The 18,857-nt window shown below is 43.5% G+C and overlaps 1 protein-coding gene across 5 annotated transcripts in view; it reads left to right on the top strand.

Annotated features, from left to right (window-relative positions):
* WNK1 (WNK lysine deficient protein kinase 1) overlaps positions 1-17,407 on the top strand; it is a 99,022-nt gene extending 81,615 nt beyond the window's left edge. For all 5 annotated transcript variants that reach the window (XM_042837623.1, XM_042837619.1, XM_042837620.1 and 2 more), the window contains 8 exons: positions 866-952; positions 1,652-1,721; positions 3,143-3,225; positions 3,743-4,380; positions 5,309-5,511; positions 6,771-6,965; positions 13,992-14,179; positions 14,480-17,407. In XM_042837623.1, coding sequence (XP_042693557.1) covers positions 866-952; positions 1,652-1,721; positions 3,143-3,225; positions 3,743-4,380; positions 5,309-5,511; positions 6,771-6,965; positions 13,992-14,179; positions 14,480-14,794 — 1,779 coding nt within the window. In that variant the 3' untranslated portion in view covers positions 14,795-17,407. The remainder of the gene's footprint in view (positions 1-865; positions 953-1,651; positions 1,722-3,142; positions 3,226-3,742; positions 4,381-5,308; positions 5,512-6,770; positions 6,966-13,991; positions 14,180-14,479) is intronic.
* Positions 17,408-18,857: the final 1,450 nt, after the last annotated feature.

Here is an 18,857-nt window from a genome sequence, read left to right on the forward strand (position 1 = left end):
GGTAATCATTTTCCCCCAAACTCAACGCAGCGCTAACCACTGGTGTGGTTCATCCTACAGCACTACTGCTAACGGCTTTCTTCTGTTTACTGTAGATGTTTCTATGAGGATTTGTGGTATAGAAAAGGCCAAAATACAGCTCTCTGGTTTGTCACTTGCAAACAGCTTACCTAATTTCACCTCTCATTTGAATTCTAAAACCTGCCTTGGTGTAAGAGACAAAATGGGAGAAGATTGATTGGATCAAATCTAGATAACTGCTAAGAGCCTTTGCTGCTGTTGTATAATATGGACTGGAAAATTATTGACTTGTCTTAGAATAAATGGGTTTGTCTTCCTTTCTGGTTTTGTCAGTAGCTCATTAAGCAACATTTTTTCCTTTGTACAAGTTTCGTAACAAGCAGACCAACTGCATGTCATCCCAAGACCAGTTTTTGGATAATTTGTTCCTCAGTTTTTGAAAGTATGGGCATGTTTCTCTTTTTTTTTTTTTTTTTATTTTTTTTTTTTTTTTTGTGAGTTTTCTTAGTCATAACAAGTTTGTGTAATCCTTGTAGACCAAAGACTGTAGAACCTGGAGACTTAGACTGTCTTTACACAATTCTCAAGGGTGGGAATGCAAACTTTGTGAAAAATGGATGTTTCAGTTAATGTTTCTTTTCTGCTTATCCAAATGTGTTGCTTAAATTGTTTTCAGCCTTCCTGTGTTGCACATGTTAAATGTAAGCACGTAGCAAGGGAAAGACAGAAATATAAAAACAGTGCTGACTGCTTTAAATTTTAGTATTAAATGCGGCTGTAGTTTTAGAAATGTGTGTATTTTTCTTGAGCTGGGGCAGCTGTTTACTGTTTCCTCTCTCATCAGTCCCAGCAGCCACTGGAAGATCTGGATGCTAAGCTGAGGAGAACCCTTAGTCCAGAGACCGTTCCAGTGACATCAGCTCCTGCCTGTGTACGTTTGCAATACTGACAAATAGTAGTCTCAAGTAACCAGTGTTTTCTCAAGTTCATGCACTTAAGTCACTGCCTTTAATATCACTGCACGAGTCCGTAGGCTTCTAATTAGAAACAGAGTCTTCTTATAGTGTGTGGGACAGAGCCAAGCGAAATGGAGGAAGTATGTAGGTTGCAATAGATACTGTATATCCTGAGGCTAGTTCTGGGATTAGTTCTTAACCCATCTTTTTTGGCAAAGCCATTAATATCACAGAACTAAAATGGGAAGTGATTATGAAACAGGGGAAGAGAGGGTGCTAAACTAGCACTATGTGGGAAGTCAGTCGTAATTTAGGAGAGATGTTTAAAGCGCAGGTTTCAAGTCTTAAGAGTCTATTGAAATATTGATATAAAAAGATGATAGAAAAGGATGATAGTGATTAACATTGATCTCCAAGTGACTATTCATGCATTACTTCTGCAGAGTAAAAGGGGAGGTTCTGCTGGTAGTCTTGTGTTGCAAGGCATGCAAAATCTGATGCTGATGTTGCTTGCTTTGGAGATGAAGAGATCTTCTGTTAGTCCTACGATGGATCGTTTGTTAGATCTGATGGAATTAAAAAATGCTGTTACATGCTCTATGGTAGATTACTTGGAGTTGAATCAAACTGTTGATTCTGATTATTTTTATTTTATTTCCCTCCTGAACTTCTAGTCTGTGCCCTCAGTAGCATCTACAGCAGTTACTGGTCTGGTTTCCACAGCAGCACAGCCTCTAAAAGATGGTAAGACAGCCGTTGTTATTTCGGATGATTTCTTAGCACAGACATTTAATACAAAACTGAAACAGGTTAGCAACTTGTAAGGATATAACCTCTTCTGATAAGTCATACAGTGACAATTCCTTAAGAATTGTTGCAGTTTTTAGTAACTAAACTGACATTTTCAACTGTAGACCAAGAGAAGGGAATGGAACATGCATATTATAGTAACTCTGTATGTAGAGCTGACTGGAATGATAAATTAAACCTTGCAAAGAATCTTCATTATGCTTCTAAGGTACAAATTCATAATTTGAAAGGACTGCTTCCTGTCTCTTGTGATATTCTTAATAGCAATTGTAAAACCTTTCCATTTTGTGTTGTCATGCTGCATTCTGTATTTAGGATATCTCTCCTTAATTGGAGTATTTAATTTCTATTTAGACAAAAAAGGGTGGGAGCCAAACTTATTAAAGAAACAGTAAGAAAAAAGGACTATTTTCTGAACAGTGCTGGGGTAACTGAAACTGAAACTTGAATGATAAATGGCTTTCAATACTAAATGAGTTTAATTGTTAGGGGTGCATGAGTAGGGGTGCAACCAAACAACCCACACTTCAAGAATAGCCTGAAACTTAACAATCAGTATTCCCTTACTCATTGCAATTTAAAAAATGTTTGTTTTTAAAAGAAACTGTTAATTTGCTACTATAATTATTTCTAATTTATTTAGCAAACAACATTTAGATTGCAAGTGCAATGACAAAACTTTAAAAGCTAATAAAGCCAACAGAAAAATAAAATAGTCCCTTTCTGGTGTGCTTGATAGATAACTACGTCATTAAGCTCCTTTTCCTATTAGAAAATGAGTTCCTTTACTACCTAATATTAACAGGCAAAAGTAAGCAAAGTGAAAAGTTGCTGAATAAACCCAACAAGCTGTCCAACAGAATTAGTTTAAAAATAGAATGTTATTTTTCAGCTTTGTAACCTTATACTGCTAGTGCATACAATAATAAAATCAGGAGCTACCATCTAAGGATCCAGCTCTGAAGGCTTCATGCAGCCCTGAGTAAATGTTTATACCGTTTCTTAAATGTACCACTTTTCTATTATTAAGAAATTGCCTCCAGCATTTGAAATTTATGTAGTCACCATGGGTGTGGAATTGAAATATGCTATTTCTTAGATAAATTTCATTTGTTTTTTATTTTTGGCTACTTCACATCCTTGCTTGAAATCAAAGTGTCCTTTTTTATCACAATATAAAAGTACATTTCTGGCAAGTCTACTGCACAACAGAACTTTATGGAAAAACAATTTTAAAATTTTAGTTTGGTATTATACATGGCAGAGCTGAGAAAGGAGATCAGGTTCCATAAATCCAAAGGCATGCTAATTTTCTTTTCAATCCCATTCTCCTTTATTTGTTTGGTCTTTTTTAGCTTCAGCATCGTATGGCGGAGAAAGCAGTGGTATGGCTTCCACAACAACAGGAGCTGGCATTCTTAAGATGGGACGGTTTCAGGTAGGCTCTGGGGGAACCTTATAGCAGCCTTCCAGGACCTGAAGGGGTCTACAGGAAAGCTGGGAGGGAGTTTTGATAAGGGCAGGTAGTGATAGGATGAGGAGAAAGGGCTTTAAACTGGCAGAGGGTGGATTTAGACTACATATCAGGAAGAAATTCTTTTCTGGGAGGGTGATGAGACACTGGAACTGGTTGCCCAGAGAGGTTGTGGATCCCCCCCTCTAAGGAAGCATTCAAGGCCAGGCTGGATGGGACTTTGAGCAACCTGGTCTAGAGGGAGGTGTTCCTGCCTATAGCAGGGGGGTTGGAACAGGATGATCTTAAAGGTCCAGCCCAACCCAAACCATTCTATGATTCCATGTTAAACTGATTTGGATGTTCATAGAAAATCCTCACCAAGCAACTAGTGAGCAACTAGTTGTTTTCCCCCCTTGTATGGTTCTGCTATGTAATGTAAATAAGTGCATCATGTTAAGGAAGAACTTAGAAGGTCTGTATGATTGCATTTCTGTTGTAGGTATCTGTGGCAGTGGATGATGTGCTGAAAGAGAGTGACAAACCTGAGACTAAGCCGCTGCAATTTGAAACCACCTCCTCTGATTCCTCCCCTCTTTCTGGGAGCAGTCCAGAGAGCACCCTGGTAAAGCAGGCTGGAGGGCGGAAAAGCGAGGCTGTGGCACATGGCGTTCCTCAGCCAGTTCCTGTGCTGCAGTTGCCAGTAGACGATGGTCAGCCTACTAAGGTTGGACGCTTCCAGGTAACAACAACAACAGATCAAGTGGGGCGCTTCTCAGTGTCAAAGACTCAGGATGAGGTCACCTGTGCAGAGAGAGAGCCAATGACTCTCCCTCTCTCTGTGGACTTGGAACAAGTTGCTTCTTCAGCTGCAGCCCCTAGGAAAGAGTTGGAGTCGAGGCAGTCCCCACATATGAATGGTCCGTCCTCTGAACCAGAGGCTGCTTTCTTGAGTGGAATGGCTAAGGATCTGGATGATGGCTCAGCGAGTCCAGACTCCCTCCAGGCCACAGCATCAAAGATCAGCCTCCCTGTTCAGAGTCTTAGCAACTCGTTCAATTCTTCCTACATGAGCAGTGACAACGAGTCAGATATTGAAGATGAAGACTTGAAATTGGAACTCCGTCGATTACGGGAGAAGTAAGGCTTTTTCCTTCCCTTGTGCATGTGTGAAATGTGTAGCAAAGGCTTAATATGAATTTCATTTCATTTCCTCTGGACTTCACTTTTCACAAAGGAAAAAAGCTGGCCTTCTTTAAAAAGAAACTAAAGCTTTCTTAAGTGTCAGGACCCACTGTCAGTGTTTACATGGGAAATAAAATTATTTAGTGGAAAAGTAATACATAATGATCCCAAACAACAGGCACTTGGTATGTTAATTTTCTAATCTGTAATCTCAGTGTGTGTGTTCAAATACAGAACGCTGTGGATAAATCTATGTAGATGTACAGAAGTTTTTGCATATCTCTGAAATTTAGTAGATAGTGGAAATATTGTTGTCTGTCTTGAAAGTGGCAATCAACTTTGCATTTCTAGTAAGTGATTCTGGTGTTCTCCACTTCCTGGAGAATCCCTGTTGATTTAGAAGAAAATTGAGAAGTCAAAGAATGTGACTTAATATTGAACTTATATTGAAAACTGACTTTTTAGGACAGCTGGCAACTGCTCTGAAAAAAATGCTTCAGTATGAATGTTGAAGCCTCCAATGCCATATGTTTCAGAAAACAGTGTTCTAGCTATTCCTATAGCATTTATGATGAATGATTTGATTGGTTTGTTTGCTGTGTGTTCTTGTTTATACATATGTTTATTCTGGTTTTGAGATTACAATGCTGGAAACTTTGTGTTGGAATTCCTAGTCATTTTTAGACAAAATGGAAAAAAAACAAGCATTTTGCCATATGTATTCAGCGATTGCTTGTGGAAGGGATTTATTTCATCTGCTCTTAAATGTTTGTGGGAGTTTGACCAAACAAGCTGGTCAAGCTTGACTGGAGGGGAGGGATTGTTACATGTGCTACAGCTATGTGCATACAGTTTTGTAAGTGATGCTCTTGCAACTTGTTAGGCACCTTAAAGAGATCCAGGAGCTGCAGAGTCGCCAGAAGCAGGAGATTGAATCACTATACACAAAACTAGGAAAGGTCCCACCTGCAGTCATTATTCCCCCTGCTGCACCCCTTTCAGGAAGGAGGAGACGACCCACTAAAGGAAAAAGCAGCAAATCCAGTCGTAGCAGCTCCCAGGGAAATAAGAGTCCACAGCTGTCAGGTAAGGCTTTCTCACTTTTTTTTTTTTATAAATAAGATAGAACTGACAAAGTCAGTTCTACCAGTCACTTCCAGACTGATACGATTCTTCTGCTGCACCTTGCTCTCCTGCACTCCCTACTCCAAGCTCCTCCACTGCCTGGACTACAAAGTCATTTAAGTTGCTTTTGCTAGTTGATAGTCTTGCCTTTTGCAATTTACTTAAACTATATTACATTGTTTTGTAAGAGCAGTTTAAAATTGTGGGTATGGGTTGTTTTGTTTTGTTTTTGTTTGTTTTGGTTTGGTTTGTTTTTTTGAGATTAGTGATAGGGCTATAAGAGGACTGGGAATCAATCCAGAGTGTAAAGTATAAATTTACAAAGGGAATTTTTTTTTCCCCATAAAATCATAGAATCCTTAGAGTTGGAAGGGACCTTTAAAGGCCATCTAGTCCAACTCCCCTGCAATGAACAGGGACACCACAGCTGAATCAGGTTGCCCAGGGCCTGATCCAGCCTCGCCTCAAAAGTCTCCAGGAATGGGGCATCAACTACTCTTGTTTTCTCCTGAAAATGGTTTTATAGAATGGGAATGGTATCTTCACCCATCTTCAAAAATGATTTTTCGTACTTAAGAGCACTTAAGCATGGTATTGCCAGAAATCAAAGTCACAACTGATGGATGTTAAAGTAGTGAAGTTTTAGGGAGTGACAATTCTTTGTACTTCGCAAATTAAGAAGATTTCAGTTATCAAGGCTTCATTTCTCATTAAGACAATTTTTACAATAAATTGAAAAATAGTTCTGTGCCTGACTGACATGGGTGTCAGATGTTATCTGTTATCTATCTGTAGATGTCACTCAAATCCTGCCCGTAAGCGGAAATATTTGTTTCACACTCTGACTTTGGCAGCTCCATGTCGTGTATGAGGATCTGTATCCAGTTGCACTGTGCTCACTTCTGGTTTATTATATGAAAGAGGAACTCTGTGTGAGCATGTGACAGTGAGTTCCCTTAAGATTGAAGTAAAGAAAAATTATTTTAGTCTTAATACTTTCTTATATGCTGGTGTAGTCCTTCCCCTGCCTCTCTCTCACCTGGAATTGTCAAGTCCAGAGGATGAGTATACTTCCCCACCCCTGCACTTTTCTCCATTGCTAGCATAATAACTCAGTCATACGTTTTGCTGTTCTCCATTGGGTGCACTGAAAAAAAGCTCAGAAAATGACACGGGGAACCTGAAAGGTTCATTGTGTTTTGCCTTCATTCCTTCTCCAGGCAATTTGTCAGCTCAGAGTGCACCATCAGTCTTGCCCCCGCAACAGACTCTTCATCCTCCTGGTAGTGTGCCAGAGACTGGACAGAATCATTTGTTACAGCCCCTCAAACCTTCACCTTCCAGCGAAAACCTCTACTCTGCCTTTACCAGTGATGGTGCCCTTTCAGTACCAAGCCTTTCTGCGCCAGGCCAAGGTAAGACTTCAGATGGATTTAGTGTCAAGTCTTGTACCTTTACTGCTGAAAGAGCAATCTACTTGATGCCACTTGATGTTTAATACACGTCATAAAGTAGACAGGGCATTTGACCCCAATGCATGCAAACTGAAAAGGGTGTATGTTTTGCAACTACATTTCTAGCTTCTCACATAAACAGAAGGTGCCAGGAACGTTAAAATAATTAATATATAGCATGTGGCCCTGTCTAATGAAAACACCAAGGAGAACACAAGAGAATGCAGTGTGGTGGTGGCAAGCAATATTCTTCTGACCTGAGAGAAGGTGGTGTTGGCTGAAAGGGTGAGGAAACAAAGGAGAGAGGTAGAGGAAAGGTGGGTTCAAATGTGAGATTAAGGATGAGGCAGAATAGCTTTGTTGATAATAGGTAATTGAAATGGTAGGAAAATTTCAGAAGACTCACTCTTTCTTGAATTTGAAACTGCTGTGGCTGTTTCTGTTGAAAATTTTTTGGCAATAAAAGGAAAAAAAGAAGAATTATGTTCTTCATTTATGCGTTAAAGAGTTATCCTGGTCAGCAGCATAGGAGGATGGAATGGTGTAGGAATAAAATGTTCATTTTACTCAAGTTGTGGATTGCTTAGGTAGTGTCAGGTCATCTCTCACTCAGCCCTGATCTATTTTGGAGGGAGGACTTTTTTCCTTGTCAGTTCCTCAGGAGATGATAGTTTGATTCGTTTGCTTCTATGAAAGTAGTTGCTTCAGTTTTTTATGCGTTAGCATCTTTTTGAAAAGCTTTACCATCGACTGATTAAATGCATCAAATGAAACAAATATTACTGCTGAATTTGGAGAAGTACAAACGGAAAACAGAAATCGACTTTCTGAAAGAATTTTGGGAAGAATTTTCCGTAGAGATTTTTGTGTTGAACTGCTCAAGTATTTTGGAGCTACTTGCACCTCCTTGTATCTAGAGTTGTGCAGTATCTTCTACAATCAGACGCTTTTGCTGGCGTTCGGCTTTCCTACCAATGGAAACCCCATTGCTGGGTTATAAACTGGAGGTTAACACAGCAAACTTGGCCTCATGTCCGCTGTATTGAAGGCGAGTCTCTTCACTCCGTATGTTGTCTGCATACTTTGTGGTCTGCTCTTGGAAGCTTACTCTTGTGTGCCATGTTAATGCATTTCACCCTTCCAACCTCAAGTTGCTAACATCTTGTAGTGGTGTTCTGTCTCTTCTCCTCTCCTTTCTCTGTTCTTCCCGTTTTTGTTTTCTCACAGGCTGTGCGAAGTTTAACTGTGCATCTGAGAGAGTGACGTTCAAGCCTGGTGGCAGGAGGACCCGATTTCTGAGTACGCCCTGCTTGGCTCTTTGTGTGTAACACCTTTACTCCTTCCTTGTCTTTTTTGTTTTGTCTTTTTGTTTTCTTCTGCTGCTTGGATCTGTTTCATGCAGCCCATCCTCATGTGCCACCTTGTATTCCCTTCCATTCCATGGCTAGGCTGAGTTGCTCTTAGCATACCTTTGGAAGTTTGGGTTCTCGTGTTAGGTATTCTGTTTTGAAACTGTTTTAACAAACACTGATTTCTCTAAGCTTTTGGTGGAAACTTTTCTGGGCAGGTCAGTGAAATGGCAGAAATTGAGGTTGGCTTGCCAGATGTAGTACACTGGGCCTTTTCTTTTGGCCTGCTTATTAATTACGCTTCAGTATATGTTAGCTGCCATGAGACTTGCAGGGGAACTATTCTTTCCTTCAGAAAGAAACAGTGAGGAAGATTTGTTTCCCAAATTATTCCTTTGTTGGGCACTGTTGTAACTGATGGTGGAGGGGATGTGTTGCTTCCTTCCAGCAGTGTGCTTGCTGTGCAAGTTGGGTGTTTATGCATGCTGTCAGCACCAGTGCTGATCACAGTGCAGAGCATTGATGCCACCTGTAGGCAGTTAACATTGACTTTTTGTGTTCATTCACAGATGGAGAGTAAAAGATTGAAACTTAAAAATAGTTACAGAATATTTTCAGGTCAACTCAAATGGGCCACAGATTTAGAAGCTCTTAGTGTGAATCAGAGTCAGATTAAATATGATGCACACATAGCAGTGCAGGTGGGGAAATGGCCATCTTCAGACATTCTGTCAACCCTTGCAAGTTACCTTGCAGCCTTTCTCAACATCTTTTCACTGGTGCTTACACTACGCCAGATTAAAAAAGAGAGCCTCAAACTTCTGATGTGATTGTCTGAACTAACAGTGTGCTTGAGCTGAGGCTGCTGCTGCAATGCTTCTTTTTTTGGGGGGGGGGGGCGGGGGGCTGCGACATCTCCCATGCTGCTGCTGCAGGCTGGACCCTTTGAATGCTCTGACATTTGTTTCCCAGACTCCAGAATGAGTTGATATGAGAGTTCCGAATGCTGAAAAGAGACCTTCAGTTGCTGCACTGCCTAATGTACCATGCATCTGTAGCATCTGTCGAGCTGCACTTGGCAGCCAGAGATTTGTGTGCAGGAACAAGACGTGGCCTTCTGCAGAGACAGCTGCAATACAACCAGCACGATCTTCTAAGGCAGTGGAGTCAGAGAGGGGAAACATATTTGTGGCTGCTGAATTTTGCAGTGATACCTCATTGGATTTTAGATATATTACTGTGCAGATGTGCAGTAACAAACATCTGCAGTTCAAAGACTTAGCAGCTCCTTTCTTGGAAATACTCACATGCTTACCAAAGTTAACTCTTCAAAATCCTCTCTTGGCTGCCCCATCCTTTGTAATGAACAACTACTCTACTTCTGGAATTGACAGTGAACTGAATGTGAGAGCGTCATGTACTTCTAAGGCTCTGGCTTGCTGCAAATTGTGCACCATCTGGCTCTAAGAATACATTGGCATATCCTCTACCTGTGGGGCTTGTGCTAAGAAAAATGGATTCTTTTTGAAGTGCGTGTTGTAGCTGTCCTGCAAAAGCAGGTCATACTCGTAGAGGCATGGCACAGCTTGGCCTGGCGCTCAGCTCATTACAGGCTGCTTGCTTCCTGGAGTCCTGTCCTTTGAGTGCTATTGCAGACTGTTATGGAGAGTGACAACTGGGAAAGATGCTGGGTTCGAATCAGCAGCGTTGAGGAAACAGTGCAGTAATTGATGCTTGTAACTGCGCGGCGGGAGAAATAGAGTGGTACAGCCTGGCAGGGAAGGTCTGTCCCACAGATCTGGGGAGGCCTGAGAGAACAAGGTGACGAACCATGAGTGCACTTGGCTTATCAAATTCTTCTCACTTGATGACGGTCAAACTTGATAGCTGTGAAATACTTTCTGCGCCCTGACAAAAATGCAAGATGTATTTGCTTTGCTTTTGTAGTAACAGGCAGTTGAAACCTTAATGTGTTCTGCCATTCCTCACTGCAGTTTGGGAATTCTGAAATACTGAGAAATAAATGCAGAAGGCCAAACCATTTCTTTTTCTGAAAATACAGCCCACGAAACTGTCAGAGCAATCTTGGGCTTTTTCCTAGAACATACCAGAACTTTCAGGAGCCCTGCTGTGCCATGCCCTCTGTTTCTCACCAAGCTTTTCGTACTGTTTGCTGATACTAAACATTTCTCACTGTTTCTCTTATCTTTAACAAATGACTCTCTCTTTGTGCTTCAGGGAAGATGGTGAAAAAAGTCTGTCCTTGCAACCAGCTCTGTAGTAATTATCTTATTTCTGTTATCTCCAACTCCTGACTGTAAAGCTGTTCATTGGCTTTTTCTGGTCACCGAAGCCTTGCCTCCCTGACTCTGTCTCTAGCACAGCATCTGTCTGTCTCTGTTATGCCCTCTAATGTGTACTCTGTTGTTAGCATAGCTGTACAGCGTGGCTATTACCTTTGCAGAAGAGTGGAGGCAGAGCCTCACCTTCCCTGAGCAACTCCTTGCTCCCTGCTAATAACAGTGAATTGAGCATCGAGGACAGCTGCTCACTGCGATGTGCTAATGCTGTACCTTTGAGCAGCTGCTTTCTGTACGTATCTGATGGGTTCTGCCATCTCAGTGACAGCTCCAATGGCAGAGTGTCCTTCAGCGTTGCAAGAGTAAGCCATCTGACCTCTATCCGTGTCCTGAAGTAAGAGATGTCTAGAGAAGCCAGCATGTGGTCACGTCACTGAAAACGGCTTAAAGGTGCCTTTTGACAGTGCCTTTGTTACTCATGGTGAGATTTAACAATAATAATAATAAAAAAGAAGGCTGGGTGTAAAATGAAGGCACTGTAGGTGGCAGGCTAAAGAAGCAGAAGCCTGTTTCACTTCAGGTCCCTCATGTCAGAGTAGGACTGAGGACGGCTGCTGTGACCAAGCAGGAATGCGGGGGTTTGTTTCCATTAAATGCCACAAATTGAAACGCTTCCTTCTCACACTCTTCTGGATGGCAGCTTCAGTAGGCAGCAACTACATCAGGGTTAAAATGTGAAGTTCCTAAGAAGTCAGTTTTTACACTGATACTGTGGGAGCTCCCAGTAATTTTACAGCTCACCTCTTATAGCGTAGGTTGGTCTGCCTCAAGTTGTCTGTGACTTGAAATTGGAGCTCCATACTAAAATCACTTTTCAGATAAAGTTCTTTGCCCCCCACCTTTCCTATCTGCCTTAAACCCTGGACTAAACACTCAGCCAGTCCTCTTCAGAACACTTCAGCTTTTCTAAGTGATTTTTCACATCTTTGGATGATTGTTCTGTAGTATTTTGTAATTAACTCCCTCCATTGCACGGCCTGAAGAGGCTCTTCAAGCATAGAGCCACGGTCCCAGGTTGCCAGCTGTGCACTTATTGATTAACATAGAAATATGTGACACGAGAACCAGATATTGGCCATCATGAAGAGTATGAGAGTGAGTGTATCAATCCCTGCATGAGCCCTCATGGTGGAATGTGGTCGTTACTGGTTCCACACCTCATCTTGAGTACCTCTTTGTTATTTTTGTCTGTTTTGTGTTTAATTTCACCTTCTTTTTCTTGGTCACTGTTATTATGAAATAAGATGTGGTGCATGCTTAAAGTTTTCATTATTTTATTGTAGATTTTTCCTTTTCACCTTATGGTATGTTTCTGTTAGCATTCATCTGAGCTGCAGCTGCACTCCCTGGTCAGGGAACCCTATTCTCTCCTTCCCTGTGCACTGTTGCATGCCTCTGCCTGCATGTAACAGCTGCTGTCCCTCTGGTGAGCACCCTCACTGGGAGCCATCTCCATGCTTGAGCTGGATCTGGTGGGAGGGAGTTGTGTCCTTCCCTCCTCAGCACTACTAGAGGCGGTAACACTTTGCTTATTTGTCCTGCGTAGTAAGTATGTCACCTTCCTAATTCACTCCTTATTATAAAGCATTCCTGCAGGGGTTTGGAGCCAGTTCATTCTTTGATGCCATGGTTGCAGGGAGTGGGGCAGCTAGCCAGGGAGGGCAGCACGGAGGAATTAGAATTGCAGAATCATTAAGGTTGGAGAAGACATCTGAAATCATTGAGTCCAATCAGCAGCCCACGCCTGCCGTGCCCACTGCCCGTGTCCCTCAGTGCCACATCCACACTGTTACTGAACACCTCCAGGGTGGTGACTCCACCACCTCCCTGGGCAGCCTGTGCCACTGCAGCACCACTCCTGAGAAATCAGCTGTCAGACAGGAGACAACGACTGTCATTCGGCCTTGGCAATGGAGATGACTGTCTTTGCTAGGATTTTTGATCCTCAACTTTTTAAATCAGTTTTCTCCAGAAATTCTGCCGTACGCTCAGGTTATCCTGGGCTTCCCAATTGCAGCCTTCGGAACAAGCAGGTAGAAATATATGAGGCTATTTGAAAACCAGTTAGGTGAAGATGCTTGCTGTGAATGCAGGGTTTAGCTCTACACTGACAGGAACTAATTATGTTTAGTTGGTTTTGAGCCAAGTGGATTTGAGAAATGTAGATTCATTCTGCCTTCCCCACGGTCCTACTGGTCCCACATCTGGAAATGAAGATACTTCTGGAATGTATTCATTCCGCATCTGAAATGAAGGTACTGCTGGGAATTCAGAATTATTACCTGATAATAAACAACTTTTGCTACTGCTATGTAATCTGTCTTGTGAAAAGCTTCATTTTGAGTGAAGCTGTGTGCTTATTAGGGTGAGACAGTGAGTAAGGCTACTAAACACAGAACTTCTGGATGTTTTCTGCAGCGTGCTGTTCAGCCAGCTTTCTAGAAGCACCAAATTCCCAGTATTCATGTGTGGGGCTTTTGTTCTTGTGGTCAACCCAGTGAACAGAAATTCGTGTCAAAGCACATCCAAGGAACTGGTCTCATTTCTGCCTTCTTTAAGCTGTGTTATTCATTTGCATTGAAATGCTTGTTCTTCAGACTAGGAAATCTGAACATAATGGCAAAAAAGTGCTTTCAGAGGCAAAAAGCAAAATTTAACACAGTGCAGACTTCCCCTGCTGATCCCCCCTCTTTAGTGGATGAAGACAGTCCTGTCTGGTTATGCTCAAGTATGGCAGCTATTGGAAACAACAGTTGTTGTATCTCACTGTGGCTTTTTGTGTAATCTGAGTGAGTTTTTCCTCTTCATTTTATGAAGTGGAGATAATTTTCTACAGAGCAGCTGGCTGTGCTGTTTGTAGTACTCCATATTCAGCATCCAGCATTGTCCTCTAAGGTGGAATTGACTTGTGCTGGTAGTGGTTGCTGCTAATTAAATGGTATAGGATGAAAGAATGACACGACTACTGTCATCTGGTGCTGAAATCTAATCTCCTTTTTCTTCTGCAAAGACCTATAGGCTGCTGCTGTTCCCCTGTAAAGATGACTACTTGCAGGACTTCTTGAAGGAAACATCTGTGAAATATTAATAATCTGAGGAAATGCCTGTAGGAGTCCTCATAGTTCCTACTTCAGCTTGTCTTGAAATTGAAACCTAGACTTAAGCTGCATGGCATTTTAATTGGCTCTCTATCGTTGTACCATTGCCACGATTATTAAATTCACTGGAGGAAGCTGATCTTGACCCCACATTTTGACTCCCATTTCTTGTGTTTTTAGGGACCAGTAGCACTAACGCAGTCGGGGCTACAGTGAACAGCCAAGCACCCCAGTCTCAGCCTACTGCTATTGCCTCCAGCCGAAAAGGGACTTTCACAGACGACCTGCACAAGCTGGTAGATAACTGGGCCCGAGATGCCATGAACCTGTCTGGCAAGAAAGTTGGCAAAGGGCATAGCAACTATGAGGTAAGTTTTAACCCATAAATGTTTATGGCTGTGACTGTCGGGTCATCTTGCTATGTCAGAGTGTCAACCAGGTGGAGTACAGTCACCACGTATCCTGGACAACTGCGCTACAGAAATGTTGGGTAAACCTTGTGTGCACAGTGTGATATTGCGTGCTCTGGAAGGGAAGAGAGATAACTGAAGAGTAAAGAGAGTAAAGCCATGATGTGTTCTTCCAGACAGCCATTTGGAGTGGCCTGCGGGGGTAGCCGGTGGTTTGTAAGAGCAGCTGTTTAACTTGGAGGTTGGGTTTTCTTTCAGGGCCCTGGAATGGCAAGAAAATTCTCAGCACCAGGTCAGCTCTGTATCTCTATGACATCTTCCCTGGGTGCTACGCCCATCTCTGCAGCATCAGCTACCTCTTTAGGTCCCTTCACGAAGGCCATGTGCCCTCCGCAGCAGTACGGTTACCCAGCAGCGTCTTTTGCCGCTCCGTGGAGCGGGACGAGCGGTCCGGCACAGCAACCACTTGGCCAGTTCCAGCCCGTAGGTGCCGCGTCTTTGCAAAGCTTCAACATCAGCGGTTTGCAGAAATCCATCAGCAACCCTCCAGGCTCCAACCTGCGGACCACTTAGCCCCGCTCGGAGACCGTGCTGGCTAGACCTCGGGACGGGACGTGGGGAGGGAGACGGGGCCCTTTGTCAACTCCTAGTGCTGCAATGAACTGGTTGCTTGCCAGACTGGGAATGAATTTCTCTTTTCCACCCATTGCTGTTAACTTTCTGTAAAGGGGGCTTCCCCACATGCTTTCAAGGGGGAGGAGGATGATCGGCGTCCTTACGATGGGACAGTTGTTTTGACTTGAGGGGTCCCGCTCTCGTGTGAAGCGAGAGCCGTGAAGATCAGTGACGGGGGCAGTTAACGCAGTCTTGCTGTAACATTTCTCTGGTTTGAGGCCGAATCCGCGTATGTCAAGATGGGAGAGTTGAATCCTAGCATGAGGCTTTAGCACACTTCTCTCCCTGAAGATCCGAGACCAGCTGTCCAAATCCCCCTCCTCTCCCTCTCCCCACTCGATCGTATTTGGCTCCAGAACGATGGGGCACCCGAATGGACTTGCAGTGCAGCCCGTGCTTGATAGGTCATTACTGCTTTAAGTAAGATATTAACAGCTTTGACTGCAGCATTAGAGCAATTTAAATTGTTTAAAGATTTTAAAAGTTCCCTGCGGACATGTACTTACCATCAGTTTTGATGTGGAAACACTGTGATATATAAATGTTGTTGGACAACAGTAGTTTAAAAATGAGTGGAATATAGAGGGTTAAAAAAGTTAAAAAGTAAAAAATGGGAAAAAAAGCTAGCTATATCCTTATACTTATTGGAGACACTTTAACTTTTTCCTTTGTATTTTCATTGTATTAGATAAATAAATGTGAATGTAAAATTGTATAAATTAATGTACTTGAATACTTGTCTGTTCTCCCAGTATGCTTGCTGGATATTTTAGTGCCTTGGACTTCTATTGCTTCTGCAGTTAGCGTTGTCTTCCCAGCAGACCCCAGGTGGACAGAGGGCAAGTTCAGAGAAGGCCGCGTTGGTTGTACCTGTGGACGGGGGCCTGACCGGCGGCGTAGCGATGGCGATAGCGCGATAGCGCCTAGAGGAGGTGCAGCGGGGCGCAAGCAGGCTCCGCGTGTTGGGAAACTTGGCCGAGGGGGTGACCCGATGTTGGTGGTGCGATGAGGGCCAGGTGGGGTGGGACGGAGGGTTGTGCGTGAAGCCAGAATGAGACGAAGCGCCGTTGTGTAGGGGCAGGAGGTCTGGATCAGGAATGGAGAGGATGGGGAGAAGGAGTGTCTATGGGAAGGGTCCCACTTAAGATGCAGTGTGACTCCACCTGTGAAGTGGTGAAGGTGTTTGGTCAGGATGTGACTTGAGGGAGAGGTGCCGTTCCTCGTTGGCGTGGGCTTGTCTTGCTGGGATTGCTTTTCTTTCTTTGTTTTGTTGTGTTTTATGGGTTTGTTTTTTTTTTATCCATTGAAGCCAGGAATAGTCGTCCTGGCACAATGTCCATTGCCGGCAATGGATGCACTTGAAACAGCCGGCATCAAGAAATTTCCTCAGTCTCAGTTGGAGGATTTATGCTCCAACTCTAACAGATTTCCAGCTGGTACCAGGACTGTAGCCGTCACCTCTTAGTTAGCTGTACTGTACCTTTGCTGTGTTCATTCTCCCTTTTCATATTTAAGAATACTGGTTTCCTCTACAAAGTTAAAATAATACCAGCCAGTATTTTACACAGTGCTGCAAAGAGCTGTGAAGGATCACTGCTGCTTCCCAGCACTGGGGCAGCTTGCTGGTGTCTGGAAGTTGGTGCACCCAGGAGATTGTTCCTTGCCCAAATCATTTTTCCTGAGAGTGTTGTTCCCCTGTGGAGCCTTAACAGGGAGTTTTTCTGTCTGTGAGTGTTCTCACTTGAATTTTTATTTTATTTTATTTTATTTTTTGCAAAGAGATGTGCGAGATCCATTTCTTTCCTGTTACTTTTTTTTTTTTTCCCCAGCAGTTTTGGCAGCAAGGGCCACCATACCTGGGTGGAGAGAGATGCCAGAGGGTGAAAGCCAGCAGCAGAGAGCCTGGGCTCTGAGATCCTTAGGTTTGGAGGCTCGTTCTTTGTGACCTCAGTGCGGAGTGGAGCTGCTGAAGGGGAGAGGAGAGAGGCTCGTGGCGTGAGTGTGGTGGGAAGGGGCAGAAGCGGGGGGCCCTGCTGCTGAGGTTGGACAGGAAGGCTCTGCTCTGTGCCCTGAATGGTGCATTGGTTTCCCAAATACACCCGGTGGAAGGGGAGAGGTGTGCCTGAGGAAAAGGAGCGGTTGTCGGCCCGAGGCAGTGGTGACACACAAGGGGAATACTCACGGCAGGGGAACGATGAAGCTGAACGCAGCACGTGGTTATTTAATTTTGATCTAATAAGTTTGAGGTTGTTTTCACTTAATGTTATGCAAGAACTGGTTTTATTTACCATTGATTCCCCCTCCCCCCTTCCTGTGGATGAATAACTGAAGTCTAGAGGAATAAACTAATGCTACTGAACTGTTAAATTATTTTGTTTAATATTACACTTTGAGTATCTTTTTCCACATAAAATCTGTTTCTGAATTACAAGCGTTTTCTTTACATTATTTAACAATGTACACTGTAAAAAAAAATAAAATAAAATAAAAAAAATAAAAAAGTTGAACCTTTGGGCTTCCCTGGCCACAGTTAGTTGCGTATTTGGCAGCGTCACCCCAGCTGCTCTCCTTCTATGGTTGTGCTTTGTGCTGCAATTTGTCACCTCTGTGGAATATCGCGTCAAGTCACTGAAAGAAACCAACCTGCTTTGCTGAGTGCTGGGTTTTCTTGTGGGCCTCTCCTCCCTGCTCCTGCAGTGATTTAACTGCTACACAGCTGATAACAGTTACGGATAGAAAAGCTGGAGCGGGGCTGCTCCACCTCTCCTGTTGGGTCGGCTCTTCTCCTCTCTGGGTCGGAAGGGAGTGGGGCTGAGCTGCGGTGCCGGGTGCTGCCTTTAGTCTAGATTCGGTCTGAATGCCATCCCCAAACTTGCAACTCTACCTGTACAGTGTAAGAGTGGAGCTATACGGAGTTGTTCTCAAGCAGCTGTAGGCTCGCAGGAATTATTTGGTATTTCTAAACACTAATTACTGCTGCATTTCTTTCCATTTTAAGAACAGCTTCTGTTATGAGTCATGCTGCTCAAGTCCTTAAAGGAAAAGCTCCATGGATGAACGTTACTGCTTTTTTTAAAGAAGGACCAATTTGAGAGGTACTGACCCCCTCTGGAGGAGGCATCTCTTTCTTCGCACTGTTCTGCTGTCAAGAAAGCTGATGAAATTGTCAGACTTTCAGGTTTTCTGTTGTAAGAGCTGGGGGAGGCTTTGCTGAACACAGCAGTGGTGTGTCTGCACATTCCCTTCCTTACAGGTATCTTATTTCAACACTGGGCGCATGACTCAGATGTGTGGTATGTATTTCTTTCCTGAGCTGCTCTGATCTCACTCAGCACTGAGTTGGAGAGAAACCAATGTTGCTGAAATCTGAAACTGTTTTCTAGGTAATGATCTGTGACAGTTAATTTCATTTGTCCTGTCTTTTGGTACCAACATCGGTCCTTGTTTGTCCTGTTTGAGAGGTGAGTGGGTAATAGAGGCCGCATAAGAAAAAAGGACTGATAAGTGGCGAAGGTGAAGTAGGAGGGACAGGAGTCAATGCTTCATACCTCCTGGGTAACATTTAGATTGCTTTACGAAACTCATCTGGATAGAACGGTAATGATAGAGCACAGAAATAAGGTCCTGTTTCAAGTCTGACATCAGTTTTAGGGTCGGATTAGTCAAAATTGGTGTCAGTTTTCCTGGGTCCAGCCCCAGCCATGCTGCACCATCCTTCCAGTGCTGCCGCTAGGTAACACAGAACCAGCTTCCCCTCTCAAGTCCTGGGCTCAGGCTGCTTTAGGCATGGAGGGTGCTGCCACTGCTTGGCTGGCGGTGCCCAGCTCCTGCCTGAGACAGCAGGGGCTGCAGCTGAGTCCCTTCACCAGAAGAGAAAGAGACCCAATAGCTGCCCAACAGAACCGTTTTCTTACCAGAGCGGGGCCTTTGAAGCTGGGCACAGAGGACTTCCTAAATGCTG

Source organism: Centrocercus urophasianus, unplaced genomic scaffold (assembly GCF_019232065.1).
Source record: "Centrocercus urophasianus isolate 14NV4802_14NV808 unplaced genomic scaffold, USGS_Curo_1.0 seq_73, whole genome shotgun sequence".
Taxonomy (NCBI): domain Eukaryota; kingdom Metazoa; phylum Chordata; class Aves; order Galliformes; family Phasianidae; genus Centrocercus; species Centrocercus urophasianus.